This window comes from Nothoprocta perdicaria, unplaced genomic scaffold (assembly GCF_003342845.1).
Source record: "Nothoprocta perdicaria isolate Ctin4 unplaced genomic scaffold, notPer1 scaffold_33, whole genome shotgun sequence".
NCBI classification, from domain to species: Eukaryota; Metazoa; Chordata; class Aves; order Tinamiformes; family Tinamidae; genus Nothoprocta; species Nothoprocta perdicaria.
In genome coordinates this window covers 2,504,116-2,529,957 of record NW_020455566.1, presented here as the reverse complement: position 1 = coordinate 2,529,957, position 25,842 = coordinate 2,504,116, and the positions used below count along the sequence as shown (strand labels likewise).

Genomic DNA, 25,842 nt, shown 5'->3' with positions numbered 1-25,842 from the left:
CAGCACAGCTCTTGGCTGCTGCAGGCTGCAGTGCTTTAGCATGCAGGRAGAGCGCTCGCATGCATGCCCAAAGGAGAGCAGAAAGTGCAGCCCCCAGACCGCTGCTCTGGGCTGCTTTGCTCTTACTTTTGCAGGTTGGCATGGGTTCGCCAATGCTCCACTTGCCGTTGGCTTGGCACCTTATGACCCGCTGGCCCGTGTAGTAGTAGCCGGGGTCGCAGATGAGCATGAGCTGGGCGTTGTAGTGGTACTGGATCTCGTAGGTGAGGCGCCACCGCCCGTGCTCCACTGCAATGCTGCTGATATCGGGACAGGTGACAGCTGGACACCAAACGGGGCGAATCAGGGAGAAGAAACAAGACACACGCGAGTTAATAGGAGATGTGACCACAGGGCGTCTGGACATTGCAGCAAGTGTGATGGCTTCTGAAGAAGGGGACCCGTATTAGCACCCCCATTTCACAGGTGGGAAATCAGGGTGCTATGAGTGAGGCCAGATTTGAAACCTGGTGCCCGGAATATTCCACCTATGTGGCCAAGCTGCCGGCCGTAGAGCTGGGGGACGTTCCCGCCGGGATCCCCGCGCGGGCAGTGGGCGCTCACCGACGCAGTGAGGGGGCTCGTTGCCGTTGCTCCAGTGCCCCGTGGGGAGACACTCGGCCGTGGGCTCCTCGCCCGGCTGCAGGTGGAAGCCCTGGTGGCAGCTGTACACGGCCTTGGTGCCCACCGTGTACTCCTTGCCAAAGACGACGCCGTTCTTCGGGGCTCGGGGGACTCCGCAGGAGACAGCTGGGAAAGAACGACAGAAAAAAAAAACAGTGAGAAAAATCAAGATCAGCTTCCAATTTTATCACAGATCTGCGGTAAGTCAAAACCCCAGATCCCAAGCTCTGCTGTTTAGAAAAGCTCCAGCACCCTACTGATCTCCACGTGCCGCAATGAATCCTYGCGTTCACAGATGGGATCAGATTTGCAGCTCATATCCATCAGCACGGCAAGAACAAAGCCAATAGTGAATACCAATTCCTACTGCAAGAGACGCTGGCTCATAATTTCTAAATATCTATAATACAAACTGTATCAGCTCAGTATTCAAAGGTTTTCACACCGAGATAAAGAAACAGCAATAATGCTTCGTATTTACATCYCGCAGCAGCAGCAATCTAAAAACATTCCCCAGCAGCACTTCTGCGTTACATAAGGCAGCAAACTGTATAATTATGTTGTGGCAGAAGGAAGGCTAAATTTAGCATTATGGATGAGCAGGTAAGAGGGGAGATTCAGGGGGAATCTCCTCTGATAAAGTGATAAATCTCCCCTGATAAACTGGTTAAACAGGCCGGGTGCCAAGTGGCTGCTCAGGACGGCAGCACCGCAGAGGTGCCCGCGAGAGCCAACGGCCAGAGCGGCACTGCCAGGCGGGCACGGCTGGGTCCCCGGACGCCAAACGGGAGCCCCTGCTAGATGCAGGCAGACCCGGACAGTTCACTGGAAGGCTGCAAGTCCTGCCAACACTGGACAAAATATCACTGGAATCTGACACTCAAGCATGTTTTTTCATCCTGTTAGCATAAGAGCCAGGAAACCAAACCCATTCTTACCTCCAAAAGTCACGACTGGGTTGCCATCCCTCTCCAAGTTTTGCCTCTGGGACAAGCCCATCTCCCTGGACTGCAGAGCCGCAGTTCGGGCAGGGACAGCCTGGGACGTGTGACACTGTCACTGCGAGACCAGCAGCAGGGCAGAGACTTGCAGAGCACCCAAATGAACAGAACCCGTTGGCAACCACTGATCTTGGGGTCAATACCGAATCCAAATGGTTATCTGCATTTTTTGAAATACTTCGAGGGAAATTAATTCCTTGGTGGAACAGGCAGAGATGCCCCTGCACGTCCGATGCATGAGCTGCAGGTCACCTGCCCATCACTCCTTCCACACACAGGCTAGGGTGAGAAAAGGAGCTACCCCRGGAAGTTGCTGGTGCCATGGGCCTCAGTGAGTGTTGAAAGGAGACAACAGCCTGAGCACAACCAGTGGAGCCTCCTCTCACTGCAGGTCTGAGGTGTTTTTATCCCATTGCTGCTGCCCGAGCCCATCCTGGAGCAGTTCTGTAGCCCTGGCAGAGGCTGCGGGTGCTAATAGGTGTGAGTAATTCAGCAGGCTCCTATTAGCACGATCGGGCACATCCCCGGCTGAAATGATAATCACACGTATGTCATTTCATCGAGCGGAGGAGCCAGGCGGATCTCTCCACAAGGCTGGGTGTCTAGACAAACAAGCATGCTGAATACCAATTCCATTCGGAGGCAACAGGAAGGCAGTCCTACCCTTCCCCTGCCACTCTGCAACCTGCTGCTACTGATTCTTTGATGCTAAATCCAATGAGGGGGCAAAGTAAGAAAGCTGGATCCCTCCTCTGCTTCCCAACCGAGCCTCCTTCTCTCTGTTCTCTCCTGCTCCTGGGAGCAGGGAAGAGGGAGCAGAGACAGAGAGTGGTCCTCAAGCCTACGCTGAAGGAGGACACAGGGCCCCTGGGTGCAGGGTGTTGCTGAGGAAGCTCCACTGCTCTGAGCTGGGCTCCGAGTCCACGTGAGAAAGCAGGAAGTCACCAAGCTCCTGAGATAAGGACAACAAGAAAACAAGCTCCTTCCCACATGCCCTTGAGGACAAGCCCAGCCTTTCCTGGGATGCAGAGAGCTCAGCCTGTATGGCCTGAGCATATTCCCTGCCACCATCTCCATGAGGCCCCAACAGGTCGGGACACCTCCTATGAACACAGACTAGGCTTCTGCTCCGAGCCTCCGAGGTTTAGGTGCAATCTGCTACGTACTTAATGCCAGCAAACTCTCCTTCCCGGCAAGCTCCGCTGCACCCCTGCCAAGTGCTTCTGTTGATTATCTGGAGACTTTCCATGGCCTAAACCCTTGTGCAATGGAAATGGATCATGTGCCCTGACACAGACGAGAGTTAGCAATAATCCAGTTATGAAGCAATAATCCAGATCATCCAAGCCAGATGCAGTTAACTAAAAAGTTCGTTAAGCCACCAAAAAATGCTAATAAAAACATTATTCTCTTCACCTGCAGATGGTCAGACTGAAGCATGAAGAGGAATCAGAGCTAACTGGGAGCGCTGCCTGCAGCACCACACAGGCTCTGGTTAAAAAAAACCCCAAACTTTGTCATCTGCTCTAAATAGTACCTCACCTATGGGTGAGACACTGCAGGGGAAGTGGAGGTGATGGAAGCATGAAGTCGTTTCAGGGGAAAGGAAACTATCTGGCCAGGACAGACCCACCAAGTGTCCGATCCAGGGACAAAGGCCACTGTTATGGGAACTCTGTACGCAGGAAGAAAGTGTGCTAGGAAAAGACAGGCTACACAAAAGCAAATGTGCAGCTGGGATTCCAAAAACAAAGCAGCTTAAAAATAGGCAGTGGCGACAGAAAAGGCACATTAGATCATCTCGTGYTCTCCCCCGTTGTGCCAAGGCAAGATTGTTCCCTGTAGAATAGTTGCTGCTGCTCCCATAAATGTCAGCTAGGACTGAGCACCTAGTAAACATTATTTGAAGGGGATCAGGAATGGGAAGGTGGGTTTGGTGCTGGAAGACCRGAGCTATGGGAATGGCATTTGCTAATGAAACTGTGGGTTTATGAGATCCCGGCTCCGCTCCTCCTGACAGTGCTGCTTGTGCAAGTGATTTATCTCATGCTGCGGGTCAAATTCCCAAATCTCTGCCATGTAGTCCTGGCCACGGGGAAGGATGAGCAATTGAGTGCAGCCCAAAGCAAAAGGACGCCAGTTGGCTCGGAGAGCAATGCAGGAAGAGAGATGTGCTGGACTGTACGTGTCCGAGGTGGGCGCAGAGCAGGCAGCCCGGGCTGCCAGCGCRGCGAGGCCAGACGAGGGAGCTGCTCCACCGCGCATCGCCCACCCGCTGCTCCCTTACCAGGCACTTGGTAAGCAGGGCAGGCGGAGATTCCCGCTGCAAATACACGGAAGCAGAGAGCAGGAGAAGCTCCCAAGGCTGCGGGGGGATATTCCCCCGTCAGGATGCGGTCTGGCCACTYGCCAGCAGCGCAGGCACTGAGGCTCTTGGTAACTCTTGCACTACATAACCCTGCTATTCCKTAAAGCTTGGGCAGGGCAATGCAGAGAGGGCAGTAAGAGCTTGCCTAGGCTGTSTCTGTTCTCGTTCTCTGGATACTTTCCAGGGAAGTCGATGCAGTATTAATTCCCACTGCTCGATCTCCTTGGAGCACCGATGAACGTTCAAAGACACTGAAAGTCTTCATCAGAATAAAGATGGGCATTTGACCAACACAAAGAAACAGGTGATTGTTGGACTGGAAAAAAAAAAAGTGTAATCAAGAAATATAGTGAGATAGAATATCCTCAAAGTGAAGCCCTGTCTTAGGGCAGGCTGTCCTGTCCTCCCCTCTCTTCCACACCTGGAAAGAGCCATGTGCTAAATATAAAATGTCATAACAATTACAGCTAATGAGATGCGTAAAGAACAACCACATGTTCAGATCTTACGCAAAGTCCACAGAAACTGAGCACCATCTGAACCTCAAGAAATTTCTCATCCCCCACTAAGACATGCAGAGCTACAGATGCTTCTGAAAAAGCCAGAGGAAGGTCCTTCCAAGGGACCAGGAGGACTCACGGSGCTCACGGCCTCGCTGGATTCCTCTGGACAACAGCTCCTCTTGTGCTTCATTGGGATCTGCAGGATCTGCCAGGGAAGGTCCTGCAGAGATGGGCACTCTCTCTCTACCCAGGACAGACCCCCCGCCCCCTTCACCCCATGTGCTCCCAAGGATATTATCATTGGTATTAAGGTGTTGGCATTAAGGACACGTTTGGCTCCTGCTCACCTTGGCACAGTGGGATTGCTTCGTTCCAGTGGAAATAGCCTTGAGGGTGCTGGGAGCAGGTGGCAGCACTGTGGCCAGCGAGGCGGTAGCCGGTGTCACAGCCAAATCGGACGGTGCTGCCAGGSTGCAGACCCGTGTGGCTGAGAATCAGTCCGTGTGCTGGGGGCTGCGGCAGGCTGCAGTAAGGAGCTGCAGAAAAAGACACAGGAAAATGAGTAACTCGCTTCACCTGTCCAAGGGACTGGATGGGCTGCAACAAGACAAGTTTGCCTTCAGGTCAGGAATTACATAGTGTTTTCCATAACCTAAGGCTGTACAGGTAATTGAGAACTTGCAATGGATAATTACAAAGTCAACAGGGGAAAGAACGCAGGACTGTCCTCCAAGTTTCCCTCAGCTTTAGAAATTACGAGTAATCTCTGGTAATTAAATATTCCTTAATTCATTTACTGAACAATGTCATTACTTATTTATTAAATGACTTGCAAGCAAGTTCTCTACCCAACTTTATAACTTCCCTTAATTGAAGATTTGCTAAGTTCTATTACAAATCGTAACTCATTTTAAAGAATTCTTAGCAAACATTCAGAATCCAGTAATTCGTTTTTGCTGAATAAGCAGCTATGACTTCATTAGGACGGAGAGGGTCACACTGCTCTGACAGCAGCGGAGAGCGTGCCCAGGAGCAGCATGTGCTTTAAAGAGCTCTCCACGAGGGTGGCAGCACAACACGCCACGTGCAAGCTGCGTCTCATGCACCCGGCAGCTTCTTCCACAATTTTTTACGTTGCACAACATTAATCACTGAGCATCTCCATTGGGTCTCATCATTGCAAGGACACAATAATTTAGGAACAGAGCAATCTTCACTGCGAATTACAGTGAGCAGAGCACTTTCTGAAGACCTGAAGCTGGAATAAACTGACTAATCAATACTTCAGTCATAAGCCAACAGCTTGCAAAAACCCAGGCTGCTCAGACAGTCTTAGAGGAGGTCTCCTTCAGCTGTGCAGGCATCATGGCCTGCACAGTGAAGGGTTTCTTTCATCCAGAGCCCAACTGTCTGTGGCTGAAGCTATTCTGGTTCTGATTCCCGATGCTGGCCAAGGAAACCCAGTCAAAGCTTCAAGTTTTCTGCTGGAAACGAAGCTCTTTTCCCAAGCCTTGGCAGTTGTTGCGGAGACCTCAGAATGAGGCCAGCTTGGGGCGCTTCGGTGGCACCTTCTCGTGACACAGATGGGCCATGTCCCTCTGTAACGATTTCACGGCAAGTCTTAGCTGAAGAGATGGCCCTGATCTTGGTGGAGGCCTCTGATATCTGCTGTGTACTTACCAAAATAACGGATTTTGAAGCCTTTTCTGTTGTATGCATGATCAGAAGACCAGCGGAGATAGACTTTGTTCCCGCTGCTGGTAACAGTCAGAGGAGCGGAGTAGTTCCCACTCAGTGACAGGAGCAGGGGACTCTGGCCAGAGGGACCTTCAAGAAAGGATGGACAAGTGAAAAGCAGGGATAACACAGAGCAACAGTCACTCTTGGGCTTTTTGTGCCAGAATGTGTTTTTGCTGAAGGAATAGGCATATTTTGGAACTGTAGTCTATGAGTTTCCACTGTAAAGTGAGCCCAAGAATGACAGTTCATGCTCTGGTTTCCTTTTGTGAAGAGGAGTCTTCTTGCAGGCACTGGGCTCCTAGGAAACCCACTGCAAATAAAGTCCTATTGATCACTCTCAGGCCAGGACTTTGCTTCAGGAAGAATGACTTCAAGATCAGGTCACAATGCGCAACCTCAGGAGCATCAGCAGAACACCTGCATTCTGCACTTGGTTACAAATCACCGTGAATACTGACAGATACCTTAGTTCATGAGAACTCACGGGCCTAGAGAACGTGATTTATATGGGCCTCAAGGATGAAAGCTCCACCTCAACTCATCCCCTCCCAGCAACATCTGCCACAAGTCTTCCAGCAGCTCGCTACCTCCTTCCCCCTGGAATAATACTTGTGAGTCATCAAAAAAATCAGATCATTGATGCTGCCTTATTATTGAGAAAATCAATGAGTCTTAGGAGGAGCTTTCTTTCAGTCTGGCAGATTATAGTTGAATTGGTGAAAAGCTCTCCCCTCCATGCTCTGGGAACTCACAGATGAACAACCAACAGCACTGCTAAATGTTTTCCCCTCTTTCCTCCCTCAGTTTTTAAACAAAACAACTTAGTGACTCTCTTACCATCAAAGATTTCAAACTCATCATATTGTTTCTCACTCAGGAAGTACTCAATGGTGAGAGAGACGTTATACCCAGGCTCCACTTTCACCACCCATGAACAGGTCTGGAAATGAGGGTAACTTCCCACGAAGCTCTGGCTGAGGATCACACCGGTGGAGTCTGTCATCACCTCATTCATGGGGCAGTGCACTACAGGGAATGTGAAGGAAAAACAACAGAAAGTGAATCTTATGGATCTTCCCTTCCTGCAGAGGAAGGAAGAAAGCACAGGCCACCATGGCCAAGARGGTCTATCTGGATCAGTGAGATCAAGGGCATAGCTCCCATCTGCTTATTTCACCAGACACCTAGATCCTTGGGGTTCCAAAGAGAAGCCTACAATCCTGACTTGGGCTCCAAATGAAGCACATTGCATTTCCACAATGTGAGCAATTGTCAAATTCTAACAAGGAGGAAAAAAAAGCAACAATATGAACAATTTGGTTCAACCACCTTTGTATCATTTCAGTTTTATGAGGAGGTGGCTTTCAGAATCAAGGGCACTGCAAACGAGCAACTGTTCTCAAGTTCTAAAGCACTCTCTGAAAAACCTAGAAACTTCATTAACTGTGGGTAAATCACAGCAGGGGACTACCAGCTTCTCCCAAGTCAGCCATGTGGTTGTTAACCAGGACCTAAAAGCTTCGATTCCTTGATCTGATCACTAGATCCCACTCAGCTTCTGGGCATACTCAATCCAGCTGAAAGCACTAAAGAAAAGGCCAGAGACAACACCCCAGAAAAAGATGCTAACACAGAAAATGAGCAAAAAGCATCAAAGGGAATGTTATTTATCCGTTATTATCTCTAAAACCAGTGCAAATGCTCTACTTGTATTAATAGAAACCAGCCAGAACTATCCAGAAAGAACTCTTTCCCAATCCTTAATGCCATCAGTGATTTTTTGACCTCTATAAATTGGTGGCCAGACGTAATTTAAGCAGTCTCTTTACCCCCAGGCTAACAACCATCAGTAAATAATTGAATGACCTCCCTTTTTCTCCTTCAGTTCATGCTATTTCAAAAAGACTAAAGCTATAGAAAAATATCCCATTATATGGTGAAAATGGTCAGATAGGAAGGAATGAAAATGACGAAATAATCACAGTTGGAGTGAGCAAAAGGACCAGTAGGAATCCAGAAGATAAATAGGGCAACATGGTAGCATGGAAACATCTCTGAGATCCCTCCTGAGCAGCAACCAGGTAGACAACGCACCACGCTTGAGGCAATTGTTTTTCTTCCATCAAATATGTTCTGCAGCACTGATAGAGAAGCTGCTCCTGGTGGGCTGGCCTCCCTGGAGGAACCCCTTCTTCCTCACTTTGGCTGTCCTGTATCACTGGCAAGCTGTGAGAGAGGAGATGTCTCCCTGCCAGGGAAGGACGTTGGGATGGGGGCTCCTTGGCCTCGCGGGAACCGCGTGTCACAGATCCAAACCCTGCTTCTCCTTTGTCCCCACCATGCCCCTTGGCCATCCTGTCCTGAAGGGTGGCTTGACATTTCACAGGGCCTAAAAGTGTCACTTGAACTGAGGTTGCGCAGGACGCCCTCCTCCTGAAGTCCTACCTGGCTGTTCTGCGTTATTGAGATCTCAGAGCAAAGACTAAATATTTACAAGAGAAACTTCCACCCAGCTGGCTGCTTTCCTGTAGAAGTCACCCATGGCTTTGAGGAGCCTCTGGACAAGAATGCTGTGGTGGGCATGCTGAGCTCCTGAAGCATTACCTTCACAAGTGGGTGGAGGTCCTTCGAACTGGAGATGAGTGCCCAGCTTGCAGGTCAGGATTTCATTTCCAATCAAGGTAAAGCCAGGAAGGCACCTGTACCTCACTACATCACCTACGGAGAGAAAACCAGGAAGGTCTCATTAAGGCTGAAATGCATCCCAGGAAGAGAAGTTAGTGCAAGGGGCAAAGATGCTGTCTCTGCCGTGGAGCTCTGGGGCAGCCAGTCCTTCCTTGACTGGTTTTACAAAGAGACACAAATCCACAACATGCTCGAGTCCTGCAGAACAGCTGCACAATTCAGTTATTTTATGAAATGAAATCACCAGCAGGTAAAACCAGCATCCATCTCACTGCTGCATTGCTTCAGGTCTATTTATATTCCACTTGGGATTTTTTCCACAGAGGACTTTTTTCTGGAGGACTTAACAGATGTGCAGGCCCACACCTCCCAGGTCATCCCACCCACACCTGCTGCCTCCTCGGGCACAGCAACGTGGTACCCAGTGCCACGACTCCCAGGACTGTCGCACCCGGCTCTTTATCCACTACAAGCCCAGGGATGCTGCAGTTACGGTATATGAAACAGGTATATGAAACCACAACTGTGCTGGCTTTAACATCATATAAATGATACAGATTGTGCTCAAAGAAAATATGGCTATTTCACTGCTTGGAGATACACTTAAAATGTGGATGCAACTGTGAACAGCAGCAAAAATACAAAAGGCACAATCAATAYGGGCGAAAGGCTCTCAAAAACAAGAATAGCAGCTTCTCAGCTTTCACACAATGCACATCTGAAATACCTGAAATATATGAAGGCCAAAAACTGTTTTTGTGGAAAAGATCTCTGGACGTTCCTGAACGAGCTCGGGGCTTTCACAGAGCACAAGCCACTTTATCTGCACTAACAAGGAGATGTTGTCTAGGGACAGGCAGCTCGGTTTGATCTGCACTTTGCAGCTATGCACTTTGATTCGGTGCACAAGGTGGATATTAAGCAGGGTCACAGATGCCATACAGCATCAAATGGTGCTTCTTTGGGKCTCCTGAAGCAGTGTTTATGGGGCTCCAGCCTCTGCAGAACACCCTGGTGGCCTCCTGTGGTCTGCCCTGGGGKGGGGACAGTGGATGGGAGGAGGGTTAGGAGCACCTATGCTTACCTATGTTAAATTCTTCATTCTCCGTGATGATCTCGGCGTTGGGCACGATGGTCGGGGGTTGGCATCTGAAGAGCTGGTAGGCTGCAAGAACGAAGGAAAGAAGAGCAAGTGTCATAGCAGGGAGGAACAGGGTCACGGCCACCTCCACGTTAGGCACACCGGGCAGCAGAGCAGATCCCTAAGAGGGGAGGAGGAACCAGCCAACCCACAACCAACCCCTTTCCCGCATCCCACAGAGCTGGCTCCAACCATTCCTGTGCAAATGCAGCTTTCTCCAGGTTCCTTCTCCTGACAGGAAACATTCTCACGGCAGTGCATGGATCCAGGAACTCAGACAGCATCAGTCTGTCTGGAGGAACACTGAGCYGTGACTGATGTACGCTGACATGAGGCAGCATGACCTGCATCTTCTGGGAYGCCAGGAGAAAAGGTCTGGGTGACCTCGATGGAATTAGGTCAATGACAGAAGAGGGAAAGTCTCAGACTGCTCTAGAGCCAAGTAAATCACAGTAATTATTCAGCGAACTTCATCTTTACTGTCTGTCCTTGAACAAAGATTGCTAAGCCCACAAATTTATTTTTAACTTGGAATTATTCATTAATTTCTGCTGCAAATAATTCCAGGAGTGCAAATGGTTGGAATTGCAAATTCTCTATGTAATTCTCAATTCACAAGGTAACTGATGCAACATTCGTGTCAGTGCCTCACGTAACAGAAAACAGCGCAGCCTTGGAATTCTTTGTCCAATTTGACATTTTTTCAGTGGTACCACAGAGCTAAATGGGAGGCAAGCACCCAGCTGAAGAGCAGAAATAATTCCTTATGACTCATGCACCCAATCAAATACACTGCAATTAGCAAATCTTACCATCAAAAATTAAATATTAGCAAACACTGAACAAAAGAATGTGCTGCTTGTAAGTACATGGGTGCGCGAGACTTGAGGACCTTGATGCTTATGAAAATAAACACACAAGGGCTGTGAACATGGGTAAATTGAAAAAATTGCACTTGGAACTAAATGAATATTAATGAAAGACATTTTCTGCTATTTGCTCAGCATCTTTGCTCCCCCCGCGCCTGACCCTGGACAAGTAGGACTTCCTCTGAAATTTATATCAGCCCTTTAATTTAAGATACTGGAGCTCTATCTGCCACTGAATATTAATTCTTGCTAACTCAATGATGTCAAACACTGTTTTATTTTTAAGCTCACAGTGGAGCTAATGGTGGGATGGGGAAAAGCGAGCGCTGTTCCCACCAGTTGTGCTTCCAAGGAGGGGCTGCTGGAAAAGCTCCTCCTGCTCCGGCACCCGCGGCACCTTCAGCCCCGGCTGCGAAGCGGGTGCTGCAGCGCGGGACGTGGCAGAGCGAAGAGCAAAGGGTGGTGACCACCCTGCTCCCACCACTGTGAAAAGATTAATACCCTYAGCAGCTACTAGAAAAACAATGAGAAATCCCAGAGAGCGAAGTGGCCTATGGAGCTTTAGGCCCAGATTTTAAAAATTGCCTTGGAAAGGCTGTTTTTCCCTGGGGGGGATTGGACCCCTGCACTTCTGCTGAAGCTGGTGCAGGGTGCTGAAAGGGCAACACGAGCTCGGGGCGCTGCGCTTGTCCCAAMCCGGGTCTCACCTGGGCCCCGGCAGCCTGCGGCAGGGAGGGCTCCGCGCTCTGCACTGGCACCGCGCTCAGCAAAGTGCTCCCTGCCACCGCTGCCAAGGTGACACTGTCACCATGAGCCTGGGCAGGTAGGGGACGGCGGGGGGAGYCTCTCCCCTGCTGCTCGGTGGCACCGCAGGAGCTGCTGCCAGGTGCGAGCTTTCCAACAAATYTCTGATGAGGAGAAAGGTGATCTCCACAAAAATTAAACTGAAAGGCTCTTTAAAAAGTGTTTGTCAGCATCTGGTGAAGTGGAAAGATGACCTGGCATTTACAGCATTACTCAAGTGCCACGAGCGAGGGGGTTCAGGTGCGTGGGTGACACCGCCCCAGTGCAGCTCCCTGCGGTCCCCACGGCCCCCCATCTCAGCAGGATGAACCAGCCCTGTCCTTCAAGCCATGCGGGGACCCCCGAGTTCCTGTGTCATAAAAACCCTTTCCCCTCACGCTGGCACCTGAACTAACCCATTTAATAATAGGTGCCGCATCATCACTTTTCTAGGGATGCTATTGAGCCTTTAAGCTTTCTGAATCGCTCTTTTGTTTCCCTTCCTCCACGCTAAGGACTCAGTTCTTTGCAGGCATTTAAAAGGGAAACAGTTCCCTTGCAAAGGTAAAGATCCTCACTGGATGGGAAATGACAATTTAAGGCTCAAGAAGGGTGGCTCCGATGTCCTAGATCTGCCAATATGCAGGCACAAAAATGACAATATACACTGCTATAGATCCAGAGGAAATTCCATTCCCTGCAGTCATGCCCCAGAGAGTAATGTGGAAGATCCCTGGGTGATGGGTGACACCCTCATGTCTTTCCCCCCTGCTTCCTTGCAGTGGAAGGCACCGTAGCACAGAAGGAAGATGTGAGCAAGAGCCGAGGAGCCTCCGTGCGGAGCCGCCAGCCGCCCAGCTCAGTCTTTGGGTCTCACTTCAGGCCCGAGTTCCCCRTTTGCAGGGAGCAGCAAACGCTGCTGCATCCAGAGGCAGCGGCGCCGCGGCCGGGCCGCCCGCCCAGCAGCTTGTGAGTGACCAGGGCTCCTGTCATCGGTCCCCAGCGCCCCTGTCTGGGGCCAGCCCCACACCCTGCCCCACGCRCAGCAAAAGGAACCGCAGGCAGCCCCGCTAACGGGCTCCAACCACAGCCACAGAGCAGCAAATTCACACTACAAAAGGAAACTGAACTGCAGCAGTGCTTACGGACTGCTCATTTGTGAGCCAAATGGCCTAAACTATAATTTTTTTGCATAACTGCTATATATGCACTATTGTCTGGCAATATAAATCTTGCAGTGTTTTGCAGCAGTAAACCAATTCCCTCAGAAGCCTAGCAAACATCCTTTAAATGTAGCCCATCTACACAACGGTTGCCTTTTGCAAATGGGAGAAGACATCTGCACAAATTCTTGCTGTAATTGACGGCAGGCCTTGCTGAAGTTGTTTCCAGCAGATTACTGAAGCAAGAGGAGGTCTCCATTTACACTTTCCAAAATCCCTCTACTGCCATAGGAACTTGTTAGCTAACCCAATTTAAAGTTGGACCCTTGTTTAGCAGTGGAAGTTGGGCCTTGGTTTAGTGATTTCTCTGTAATACCTGGTGTTTTTCTACCAAAAGCTACAATTGCACCAAAGAATCCCCAAATAATTTAGTTGAAAGACTCCGTTTGCTCAGTAGAGAAGGAAGTCACTTCTCAGCTGGAACATGGATGTCATTTAAAACGGGACAGCAAGACCATCCCTTCATTTTAGCAGAGCTCTCCGTAACAGAATCAGCTGCGGAGAGGACAGTATTCACAGGCACCACCTTGAGGAGCAGGCATAACACAGTCATGACCAGTAGCTTGCAGGCGTTTGACCTGTGGTTGAATTAGCACCACATGGACAGACGGATTTCCACACGTGCACAGACTGTATGACCAACACTCAATTGTGTAGGAAACCACCAACCACGACCTGGTGAAAACCAGCCCTTGAGGAGAGGCTTTGCATTATATCACAACTTCATTTTTAACATCTCCTCCCCACAAGCTACAACTCATCCATGTCCCCTCCACGTGCAATAGGAAGGCATGAAGAACATGGTGTTGAGCAAGMAATACAGACCATAGAAATAAATGGCAAAAATCCCTCCGTTGGCTGCATCACTGTGGAACTTCATCAGGACCTGGTTGGAAGAGCTTTGGGCTGATTTCTTAGCAGAGTTGCCAGTGAACACGCCAAGCTGTGGGGCTGTTTGCTGTGGACCATCCCTAAAGTCACAGGTGAGAAACACCAGAAAAGAGCATTAATACCATGCACGCAGAGAAACTCCTTTCTGTTCTGCTCTGTTATGTAGAAAGGCAGCTGAGGGTGACAGCCACGTCCTATGGCTAGCGCAGCACAAGTGCTGCCTTTGCATTCTGCAATGTCAGCCTCAACTGTATGGTTATATATTGGTTATATATCTCTGATTGCAAAGGAAAAGCTAGAGGAGGACACTGACAAATGTAAAAGATTTACCAACATTTCTTCTCTATATAACCTCTATCCAAACAGATATCTATATGTAGAGTGATTTTGCAAAAGGAAAAAAAAATGAGCCTCAAAAAACATTGCGGAAATCAGAAGTGAAAAAGCAATTCCTATTATGCAAGTCCGAACAAGATTCATTTCAGCTAAATTCAGCTTGAGATAAAGACCCCGTTTACCATTCATAAAGTCTCCCATGTAAAGCCCCTTAGGCTTCCCAAGAGATGCTCCCTTACTGCAATCGGCAGCGTGTTTCCGAGATGAAGGGAGGCTCTGGGGAAAGGCTGCAGAGGAGGAGGAGGGCTGGGATGTCCCTCTGCCTGCCCCAAGGCAACTCGTCCCCCAGACGGGACCAAACTGGCCCRGTGGGACAGGGACTGCGTCTCCCAGGCTCTGCAGAGGTTGGATGTGCTTCATTTTTAGAGCTGATCATCTCAGAAAATAACAGCAAGACCAACCTAGGAGGTCTTAGTGCTCTGCTACACACCTGAGGGTTCAACTGCTCTATGTGATCTCCACAACACTATTGAAGTTAGCAGCAAAGCTCCATTAAACCTAAGGATTCAGGTACAGACTCCCTCCTAGACCCTAACAGTGACATTTCTACTGCTTGTTTTCAAAGCGCAGCCATTCAGCGATCATTCCCCTCACTGACATCTTCTTTGTAGTCCCTGCCTGCATTTTTCCGGAGTGCAACACTAGCTACGTTTGGAGATAACCACCATGTCCATATTGGTAGCCCCTTGCAGCACAAGATTCTTTAATAGTTAAGTCCCAGGGACACTACGAGATAGGCAACTTCCCAATCCCTGTCCCATTATCCCCAGCAAATACCTCCGCCACCTCAAACTCAGCATCCACAGCTGCTCTACTGAGCTGCAAGTGTTTTACTGAAACAGTGTCCTGGAAGTCAAACCCAACTCTGGTCAGGCCTCACACCCTACATCTTTGCTGTACCCACCAGATAGTGATGAAATCGTTGTAGGGCTCTGTTTGCAGCAGAGTGAAGTTGAGATGGATCCCATATCCCACTGGCACTGTAAGGAGCCAAGTGCAGTCCTGTGAGTTGGGGTACTGGTTGGGGAAGCCAGGAGAGTAAACGGTACCATTCTGGGTGGTGACGTTCCCTCCACAGGGCACTGCAGGTAAACAGAAAAGCAGGTGTAATGAAGAAATATCTCCCACAGCAATAACTCAAAGATCCTCTCTTGCTCTCCCATTTGCCCTTCCACCCTTCAGTTGTGCAAGGCTTTAAGTCGTGCTAACTCCTCAGCCCAGACCCATGTGCTTTCTTCAGAGTTAGAGGCAGAGCTGGTTGCTTAAGCAGAGCTCACAGTCAGCCCCTTTGCATGTCACCAGACTAACTGCTGCCAGAAACCCTCAGAGCTGTGGTGAGCAGAACAACATGGAGGAATTTTCTCAGCAAATGCACACAGTGATTTAAGGGCTGGTCTGGATAAAACGACAGCAATTGTGCATATAGGTGGATCCAAACCTAAAATCTTGGTCTAAATTTCCTTTCCTAACTTTCCTACTCAGATCTGACAAAACTACATCTCAACTTTTCAACTTAATTCTATTACAATGCACTTGTTAAATGCGTCAGAGAAAGATGGCTATCAGGGCTTTTCACATGGATGGTGATAGCCAGGTGCATGAATAAACTCCATCTTATGCTCTAACGAGAGTATTTGGGCTACGCCAGCTGTTTGCACCCATRCAGAGAAAATACAGCTCCTGACCAGATCACACCAGTGGGCAAATCCATCCACTTGTTCATACAGCATGGCCTGGACCAGACCCACAGAGCAGCTGGCTTTTCACAGAGAGCATCTGAGCAGAGAGGAAGATGATTTATTTGTGTGACAGCAGCATCCAATTCATTAATCAAGAAGACAGTTCTATTGCGCTAGGTATTTTCAGGTCTAAGTAAACTTGCAAACTGAAGAGGAACGATTTTAAACAGCTTGGGCAGCGAGAAGGAGGACAGAAAGATGACATCCTCTTGAAGGCAATGGAGGAGGGCCACAGCAGGTCTCCAGGTCCCAAAGTCCCAGGTGCAAGCATCAGCTTGAGGGGCTCYCTACCCTGCAATCTCAGTTGAAATGCTGCTAATATTTGCTGCAGRTGTTACCGGCATTTCAGGGGGCTGCAGGTGAGCAGAAGGAACCCAAGGTATGTGCACATGGGGAAGCRAGTCCTGTGCCTGTGCTGGCCTGGCCATAGAAGTAGCCGTTACCCTAGCCCGAGCCTAGGTTAAGCCTCTCAGCCCGGTGTGGTAATGCAGGCTCAGTGCTACGCGAGCGCAGCAAAGAAGCCTCCAGCCCAGAGCTCCCCATGCTACCTGTGCCACCCATGCAGAGTCCTTCACACCTCTGATGTGTCACAGCCAGATCCTCCTTTCGTCCCTGTGTTTTTCAGCTCCAGACTTGGACCACCCTGGCCCTGATGAGACGTGCGAGGCATGAGGTTAGGGCCAGGCCCAATACATTTACTGCCTAMTTCTGCTCTGCTCACTCGCATGGTCTGTCAAGCTGAGAAAAGCATGTGTATTTATATAAATCCATACGTTCATTTTGCAAGGAACCTGGGGGCCCGGGTCCTTTCTGCTCTGCTAAACAGCCGGCAGCCTGCTGATCTCCGGGATAACTCCCTGAAGACGCACTGCAAAGTCTGGCCTCTATACCCGTATTTTAGAATTACAACTTCTTTTTTAATTAAAAGTTTTCAGCGGCACCCTGCAGAGGAAAGGTGAGGTAGGCAGCCTAAGGCCGCAGTCCTCACTGCTTCCCACTGGGCAAAAAGCGACCACCCAGCTTGGCAGTATTTAAGGTAACAGCTAGAAAAGGCAAGTTATACAATGACTTTAACAACAGTAACAGCCCATTAGATGTGCACTCAGAGAAGAAAGAGCAAATGGCCCAAAATGTACCTATCCCTTCACATCTCCGTGCCACAGGCTGCAAAATATGCCAGTTATTTAAAGTAAACCAGTGCAGAAGAAAGAAGTGGGTGCTCGGAGCTGGCAGAGCTCATGTCTGGGTAAACAAGGGCACGAGCCTGCCACCTCCACCACACTAACCGACCAGTAGTGCCCAGCGGGCTGGGCTCGCAGCAAGCGGGCAGGCCCCCTGCTCCTGCACCACTGCAGTCACACAAAGCACAGCTCACGATCTGCTGCTTTGTGTTCTGTGTTCTCTGCAGTTCAAGGAAGTGGGACTTGAAAGAGGAGTGGKAGCACATCTCCTGCTCTCCCCAGTGCACAGTGCTTTCAGACCAAGTGCTGCAGGGGAAGGAGGGATAAAGGTCTGTGTGGTGGGAAATGTTCAATAAGCAACCTTGAAATAACTTGGGGGTTCACGTGAAAGAGCCTTTAAAGGAAACCACACAAAAACTCAATGCACTGGTCCAGAGGATGAAAGGCTGAACTGGCCCTGCTGGAGTTTGGAAAGAGAATCGGCACATTTCAGCTTTGATGTCTAGGAGGAAGAGCACTAAGCACTCCAGTACGAAGCAGTCCTCCTAATGCACAACGCCTTTGGAAGGGAGACCCTGCTCAAGGTTACTGGAGAGTTCCCTCCTACAGCACTCTGGAAACACCAGCACTGCCTCAGGAAAGAGGCTTGACAGGAGCAGAGCCTTGCCTCACCACGAGGCCCTACAGCTGCAAGAGTCTTTGACCTGGGACCAGACTGGCAGGGATTATCAGGTGCACTGCAGCCCAGCAGGAGAGGCTGCATGCAGAAGAGCGAGGGTGATCAATGCTTCTTTACCTAATTATTCAGACGCACTGGATCATTACAGAAGTTTTCATTTTGACAGTTGTTTGTATTTATAAAAGACAAAAACCTTACCTTGGACAATAAAACATTGCTCTAATTGTGCTCTATATCAGCACGAAAAAGCAGGCTGCTGAAAGGAGGAAAGTAAAGAATGAGAAAGAAATCAGGAAAAGAAGGCTGACTCTGTGAGCTGTAAAGCCAACGGAGCCTTAGCAGTCATTTCCCTAGGCCAATGAATCAACACAGTTGTTTTCCTTTTAGTGTAAGCATGGAAGACAGATGCCATAGTTGCCATGTAAGAGAGTAGGGAGAGCTCTCTGGGAAACATATTTGCAMAGAGCTTGCAGACAGGGTTTGTGATATAGTTTCTGTGTTCCCTAAAGAAAGAGGAGGGTGAAAAGTGATGTAGGCTTCACTGAAGTTTTTGTCTGCCATTGAGTTCCTGAGCAAGCTTGGGAAACTCATGTTACCGTTTGTGATTCAGTGCTTCTCCATCTAGCTATAAGGAAAGTCAATATTGACCCTTCGCATGGGGAAATGGGATCAACTAGAGAATTAATACCTGCGAGGCCCTTCAGAGCCCCAGGGAAGAAAGAGAGCTCTGTGGACCAGCTACTTAACAATGCTAAATCAATGGAGGATGAACACTGTTGAAGAAATAAAGCAGACTATTATTACTGTTATGACCCTGGCCTGCTTCATTCTTTCAGTCCAGCTCCCACTGACATGAGCAAGGTGCCCAAGAGCAACAGTCAGTCCTCGCTCATAATGTGAGATTCAATCGCTCCACCTTAAAAGATGGGCCTTGGTTCTGAACTGYTCAAACTGCTCCCTTTGACTAGGCTGCAACCTGTTGAACATCACCTCACCGAGTTAGCAGGCCTCAGCACTGCAGGGGATGAAGCTTCCTTCAAAGTGCTCATCTCCAGCAACCTTTGTGTTTCCAGACAAACTCTTAGCCCATTCACAAAAGAGTGACTCAACAGGAGACCAAAGTGGAGAGCTGAAGCCTTTCTTCTCCCCACAACCACCAGTCCAGGAGCTTGCAGTGAAAGCCCAAAGCCATACCTTCACACCTGGGCAAGGGGTGGTCCCAGTTCCTGTTCGTGCCATGCTGGCAYGTGAGGACAGGGTGACCGATCAGATGGTATCCAGGAAGACACTCGAAAGAGATGGACTGGCCAACGTTGTACCCAGCTCCTCTCACGACACCGTTCGCAAAAGGCTCAGGGTCAGGGCACTCCTGCAGCTCGTAGGCTGAAAAAAGAATAAGGAGGAATGTTGCTCATAAAACATTTTCTCATAAAAGCAGCCAYGGTGCACTCACCATGCTACTTGTTTGGCTACTGCCCCCTCAGATGGTGATTTAATTGAAGGAGATAAACTGTAATGAACCATGCACACATCTGCATCAAGGGAGAGGAAAAGCCCTGCTGCCACTTCGTGGCCTGTCCTGAACGCTGGCATCGACCTGGGTGCCCTAGAGCCCTGCACAAGCCTGGGTTCAGAGGCCCCTGCAGCTGCCTTTGGGATGGGACATCAGTGTTTTATCAAGAAAATGGAATGATCCCGATGACAAATGCAAACCAACGGGCCAGTGTGCTCCAGGCGGCACTATGAATTCCTGGTCAGTGCTGCTGCAGCTCCCTGGCACAGCGATTTCCCGGCGCTTTCCCAGGGTGCCTCACAGCGCCTCCCAGAACGGGCAGCAGCGCGTGAATTATATGGTGCCTGAACAGGACAGCCAAGGCAAAATTAATGTTTTCAATTAAGTATGAGTAGTGGCTTTTATTGCTATTTCTGGGGAGTCAGCCCTTTGCCAGCCCTTGGCTGCATCACACGGATGGAGACGCATGCTCCAGCCTTCCCACTCCTCAGAGCTCTCTCCCGTGGCACTCGGCTCCCAGCTGCCACCCATCCAGGTCTGTCCCAGTTGTCCTCACTATGAAGAGCCCCATCTCCCCTTGGGGTCCCCTCTAGCAGCCTGCCTYGCACCTGGAAAAGAAGGAAGGGGGCCTGGGAACACCCCAACTGGACTCAGTTGCAACTGTGTCTGAAAAGCAGCTGCAAAATCCCAGAGCAAATTCATGGCTGCTAAAGGGTTCCTCTTTTTGCACATGACAGTTGAGAGGGGCAAGATCTAAGTGAATCTGCCTGGAATTAATTCAAAAGCATTTCACTGTCACAAAGCACTCGAGGAACATGTTACTTGCCACAGGCACAAGTCAGGGTGAACAGATCCCAGTTATTAGGATTAAGCATGGCCTTCGTGTAACATCTTTCCCCTCATTTGGATTAAGTCCTCATGGAATTAATTCAACAGAATTGCAGACACTGCCTTTTACCCTCCCTACCAACCTTATCATTAGCACCAGGGGACAGGATTGTCCCACTGCTGCTGGCTCCAGGGCCTGCTTACCTTGATATTCCAGCTTAAAGCCCGGCTTGTTCTGCGAGTGGTCGCTGTGGAAGTACACGGTGGTTTCATGGGACGTGGAGAGGAGGGAGCCTGGCATGTCGGTGCCGCTGAACCGCCCGATGACATTACTGGTGTCGTACGGCCCGTTGCGGATTTCCACAAAGTCGTGGTTCGGCTCGGAGGAGAAGTTTAGGAACTGGATGTGAGCGCCTGGAGAAGGAACACAGAGCCCACAGCTATCCACGGGCCTTCGTGCTCTGCGCCGGCCACAGCAGCAATCGCTAAGACCCTTTCATCCCRCCGAACCCAGGGGCACTGCTAGGTATTTGGGTGCTATTTCACGGTGCCAGGGTTCACGCGCTCTCCTCTCCCTCTGCCCAGGGGCAGAGACCCCRGATGGGCACACGCAGCCCTCCCTGCCGGAGCCCCTCACCAGGCCGCATGCAGGCAGCCAGGCTCCTAACTTCCCATCACATCCAGTTTGCGACAGCACCAAAGCAAAACCAGCAGTCTCACCAAAGCCCACGGGCAGCAGGATCTTCCACGTGCAGTCCAGGTTGCTCGGATAGTTTCCCGGGAAGCCAGGGCTCAGCAGTACTCCCTCCATCTCCTCTGCCGTTCCTCCACACTGGGCTGAAAAATCAACAGTGTTAGTGGGAAGGATCCCTTGCAGGATGACAGCTGCAGCCRATCACCCCTTTGGGAAATAAACAGTTAAAAAATTGATGGGGGAAGAAGAAAAGCCTGCTAGGGAATGAGCACAAAGTTTGCCAGGCTTTGCTCTGGCCACATTACTAATGCATGTGCCTTTCTCCTGCCCTCTGGAGCTCGAGAGCCTTGATCTAGAGAGCCAATTTCGGCCAGCAGAGCGGGAGCAAGAGATCTAAGCTGCTCAGATGTGAGAGGAGCGACGGCGTCTCTTCTGCTCGTTGACATTGCAGCAGTWCAGATCATGCACATGGCAATTGTTTGAATTTTTAACTACCACCGAAATTACTGCAAAGGCACAGRCTGATCTTTCTTTGACTCCAGTAACCTCAACTTCTTTTTCTGGCTAACGCTTCTGCCTTCACTGTTATACCTGTCATTCTCCAGGCAATTACTGATAAATACAGAACAGTGCGTTTGCACCCTAACTCCCTATAAAAAAAAAAAGCAATCCAGAGATGCCACAGCACAAACTATGTTTACAGAAAGTATCACATGAAATTCAAACACAGATAGCATCTCCTCAGGCTTATCAGGACGACCTCTGTGTTGCTATTGGGAGTAATACCTTGCTGCCATGCATGCGCTCGTGCTCCTAACTGCTGCTGGCAGCGGAGGCCCAGGCCTCCTTTGTCCAGTAGCTCATTAGACACGTCCTCGCTGCTAATGAGGCTTTCCCAGAACTTCTCTCTTCCCTTTTTGCTCTTAATGGCTCTTTAATGTAACTCCTCCTAAATTATTTAGGAGCCAGGCAGCTGGATGAAGCAGACCAGAAGGGAGGGCAAGGCGCAGGGGAAGCGTGAGGCTCTTGRAGCCGGGGCTCCGGTGAGGTAGGGCCACCCCAAACTGTGAGCATGGGGTGCTCCTGCACCCACAGAACAGCCGCTTGCTCCCAGCGACTCAGCCACGTGGAGCTGCTTCTGCTTTCCTGAAGTTTTACATTTTCCAGGCAAGGGCAAAATGTGTAATACAAAGGGAGTGGACAGCCAGGTGGARGGGTGTCTGTACCCCGCGCTTGTCACAACCGCCCCAAATCAGATAATCCGAGCCAAGTCCCACTAAGTGTTTAYACCGAGGTAGTGCCTAAGGGGCTCAGCCTACTGAGCCAGACCCTGCTGAGCTGCGTGACTGACACCAGCTGCAAAAAGAGAGAGAAGAAAACTTGGAACTTGCAGTTGCTGAGCTGGTCATCAGCCCCCAGGACACAGATAACAGCGAGATTCCTGCTCTGTGATGGAATTCCGAACCCTGATGCTGAGCTGAAGGGCTGCTGCTGTCTTTCACAGCAAACCCTGTTGGTATGAGTTATTTGGCTCAGTCATTCTGGCTGTAACTATCTCCATATTTATTGCTGGCCTGCAGATCATAGGATAAGAGAGTCGTTAGCTCTTATAATTACTTTAAAGCAAAATGATGTAAGCTAGAACAGCAGGAGCCTGAAATAACCATTAACTAAAGCTATTAAATGCATAAATGTCTCTCTCAAAGCTGTAAAATGTGGAATATGAATATTAAACATCTGAATTTGCTAAAAGGAAAATATTGCCTGAAAACAATCCCAAAACTCCCAGCAAATTTCCCACATCCCTGCAACTCCCCCAGGGCTTCCTCCTTTCCCATTGGAAACTCACTGTCCAGTTCTGTTCTCCTACAGCACAAGATGCTTGGCAGCCTTAGCCCTCCTCCTAAGCGTGTCACGGACTAACAGCTGTTCGCTTACCAGTCACACAGGACATGTTAGATGTCCTGTGTGATATCCAAGCGAGGAGAGCAAAGTTTGATAGTTTAAAGCTAGTAGGAATAAATCAGGTTATAGTTTAAAAAAAAAAATTGATTCTAGTTAGCCCACTTGGACTTTGAAATTTCCCATGCAAGTAACGAAGGATTTTTTCGTGCTCTATCTTGCTTTTTCAACAAACCTGAATTTCTCAGACTTTTTTTGCAAGCAGAACTTCTGTCCTTGCTGTCACTTCAGCAGCAAGGTTTTGCAGCGACAACCTGACTGGTTCAAAACTTTCTCATGTAATCAGCAGGCAATTTATACTGATTTTTAGGAAGGTGCTTTAAATACCTATGAGCTAAGAAAGAGCAAGAATCCTACCGATACAAAGCGGAGGGGGGTAATTCCAGCGGCGGACGGTCCCCGGCATGCAGGAAATGTGAGAGTGGCCCTGAAGGAGAAAGAAAACAAGACACACTCGGAGTCTCCTCCCTTYCCGAGCACTTGTTGCTCTCCTTTTTCTTGCGGGAGCCGTTTCAATACCTGAAGTGCGTAGCCTGGTTCGCACTGGAAGGAGACGACGTCGTTCACCAAATACCGCTCTCCGATCTTCAGGCCGTTCCCAGGAACGGGGGGCTCCGGGCAGCTGGACAGGCCAACGGCTGGGAAGGGAACAGCAGGATGAGGATGGTGTGGGAAGCAAGAGCAGGACGGGTGAAAATCCACACCTGCAGTTCATCTGGATGTCCGGGTTCTCCACAGGAAAGCACCCCAAACCACCCTGTTTTCCTTTGTGTTTTATAGAATATGGCAAGAATCTGGGGGTATTCATATCTAGCACCTCCACTTTACCTGGAACACATTATTTTTAATATCCAAGGTGTCAAATATTGTTTTGTGATTCATGGAAATTCATGTTTTTAACTGAACCTTAATGACTCGATGGAAGAGCTGTCTGTGACAGTGCGGCCACTCGCCAAGCAAAGACCGTCTCCTTCTCACACCTTCACAAATCAACCCGTGGGAAGTCTGCACTCAGGTTATATTGTATATTCCTTTATCAGTCAGGCACTATCTGATAAAAGAAGAGAAAGCAATCGGGAGGAAACTGTCCCTGCTGTCTCTTGCTAGATGAACTCCGTTTTATTTGAGTCATGCTTGTAATATGAAGAGCCTATTTTACTTGTTGTATGCAACTTGTCCTTTTTGGACAGAAGCAGCACAGTTCCGCTTCTCTACCCTGTTTTCAATTACCGAAGGAATTTATTGTGTGACAAAAACAGCAGGAAGACAGGCCACTCTTTCACAGTGCCCTATAGAAAAGTCTATGAAAATTTCATTCATTTCTAAGCTACAATTATAACCAAGAAGATCCTGCCACAAACCTAAAGGACACCCTCAAAAGTCACTCGCCAGGTGACTCTCCTTTCTGCACTTGCCACGTTCTCATTGTGCTGCACCCACTGGAGCTCAACGCCAGGCGGGTGCAGCCTCCGCAGCTCGGCCTCCTGCAGAGCCTCCCTCCCTCTCTCCATCAGCAGCTGCCTCCTGCAGACACCCCCTGCACCCGCACAAGGGCTAAGGCTCCACTTTGCACGTGGCAGCTGGAGACYGAGCCTAAGGCAGATGGAAAAACAAGAACCAAGGGTGTGTGCGTGTGACTTTCCTTGGAAATCCAAGTCATGCTTCCTAGCAAAAAACCATGTTGTTCCTCCCCACACATGGCTGTATTGCTTGACCTTCAGAGAGATGAGAGAAAAAAAAAAACAGCTTAAAATCATTTCCCATTCAGATCAGTGGCCACYGAGTCGCACGCAGTCCTAAATTCTTCTTGCTCTGCTGTGGCTTTTGAACACGTCGAGATAAGAGCTGTTCCGTGAGGAAGCCAATAAGGGAGAAAGTGGGGGGTAAATGTACTTTCGTGTTTTAGCTCTCTCTCTCTCTCTTGCAACTTCCTTGCAGCATCTCTAAGTGAACAGAGACAAAATGTGGGCCCCAGAGTTGTGAAATTCCACTTGGACAAGCAAAGCAAAAACAAATAATTACTTCAAGCTGCCCTGACATCAACACCTACCAATTTTCTCAGCAAAGAAACCGAACAAATCAGACAAACCCAAGACATAAGGAAATCTGAGGATGATTATTGCAGCAGGGTAATTTCGTTTTCAAAAAAATATCATTGATTACAACAGAAATGAAAAAGTCACAGCAAGTGATTTATACAGCAGCCCTCATCTCCCCAGCTTGCAGAGGGCAGCGGGACACACTCCTGCTCCCAAACCTTCTTGGTTGCCGTTGTTTTGTCTGAGCCGTTCATGTGAATCGGTTCCCATCTGCAAGCAGGGTAGCACCTGGAAAGCTCCGCACTTCCTGGCGCTCCTGCACTGCATACAGCCCCTTAGAAGCCATTTTCATGGACATTTTACAAAACAAAATGCACTTTCAAATCTATTTGCTGCTTCGGAACACACGATCAGAACATTGCTTGGCTTCAGAGACCCAAGTGTGATCAGAAGTAACCGTCAGGCTCTGCGTCCAGCAAGGAACCATTCCGTCCGCGCTGCCCCAAGGAAGACTGCCCGAGCAGAGGCAGCAGCCCCTGCACATCCCTCAGCAGCTCCGCTGGTGGCTGCAAAGTGCAAGGCAGCCCGGCCGTCTTGGTGCAGACACAGCCCCCCGAGAGCCGCAGGGCGCAGCGGAGCCCCCGGCCCGGCGCAGCCCCCGGCCCGGCTTCAGCCACATTTGTTCTTTTGCCTCTGAGGTCTCTCTCTGTGCTTTCTAGTATTTTCTTCTCATATCAGTGATCTATCACATCTGGCTACCCCAGAACCGGACTCGTGCTTGCACTAGATCTGCTGGAAACAAAGACTGCCATTCCGTTAGGATGTCAGCGTGGTCTGTAACCGATGAACACGCTGAACTTTCCACACAGCAGAGAAGGAGAAAGCAGCAGGTGCCCACACGTCAGGCAGTGCTTGTTTTGGAACATGATCTCAAAGCTTCCCAT

The 25,842-nt window shown here is 49.5% G+C and overlaps 1 protein-coding gene across 1 annotated transcript in view; it reads right to left on the bottom strand.

Annotated features, from left to right (window-relative positions):
- Positions 1-25,842, bottom strand: part of CSMD2 (CUB and Sushi multiple domains 2) — a 239,970-nt gene that overhangs the window by 27,403 nt on the left and 186,725 nt on the right. Inside the window, exons 38-51 of the mRNA XM_026043490.1 lie at positions 23,379-23,497; positions 23,217-23,286; positions 20,924-21,040; positions 20,408-20,617; positions 19,057-19,245; positions 15,168-15,345; positions 13,802-13,947; positions 10,045-10,125; positions 8,880-8,993; positions 7,113-7,301; positions 6,216-6,362; positions 4,883-5,071; positions 604-789; positions 127-321 (exon numbers count right to left, since the gene is read on the bottom strand). Of these exons, the coding sequence (XP_025899275.1) occupies positions 127-321; positions 604-789; positions 4,883-5,071; positions 6,216-6,362; positions 7,113-7,301; positions 8,880-8,993; positions 10,045-10,125; positions 13,802-13,947; positions 15,168-15,345; positions 19,057-19,245; positions 20,408-20,617; positions 20,924-21,040; positions 23,217-23,286; positions 23,379-23,497 (2,130 nt within the window). The remainder of the gene's footprint in view (positions 1-126; positions 322-603; positions 790-4,882; positions 5,072-6,215; positions 6,363-7,112; positions 7,302-8,879; positions 8,994-10,044; positions 10,126-13,801; positions 13,948-15,167; positions 15,346-19,056; positions 19,246-20,407; positions 20,618-20,923; positions 21,041-23,216; positions 23,287-23,378; positions 23,498-25,842) is intronic.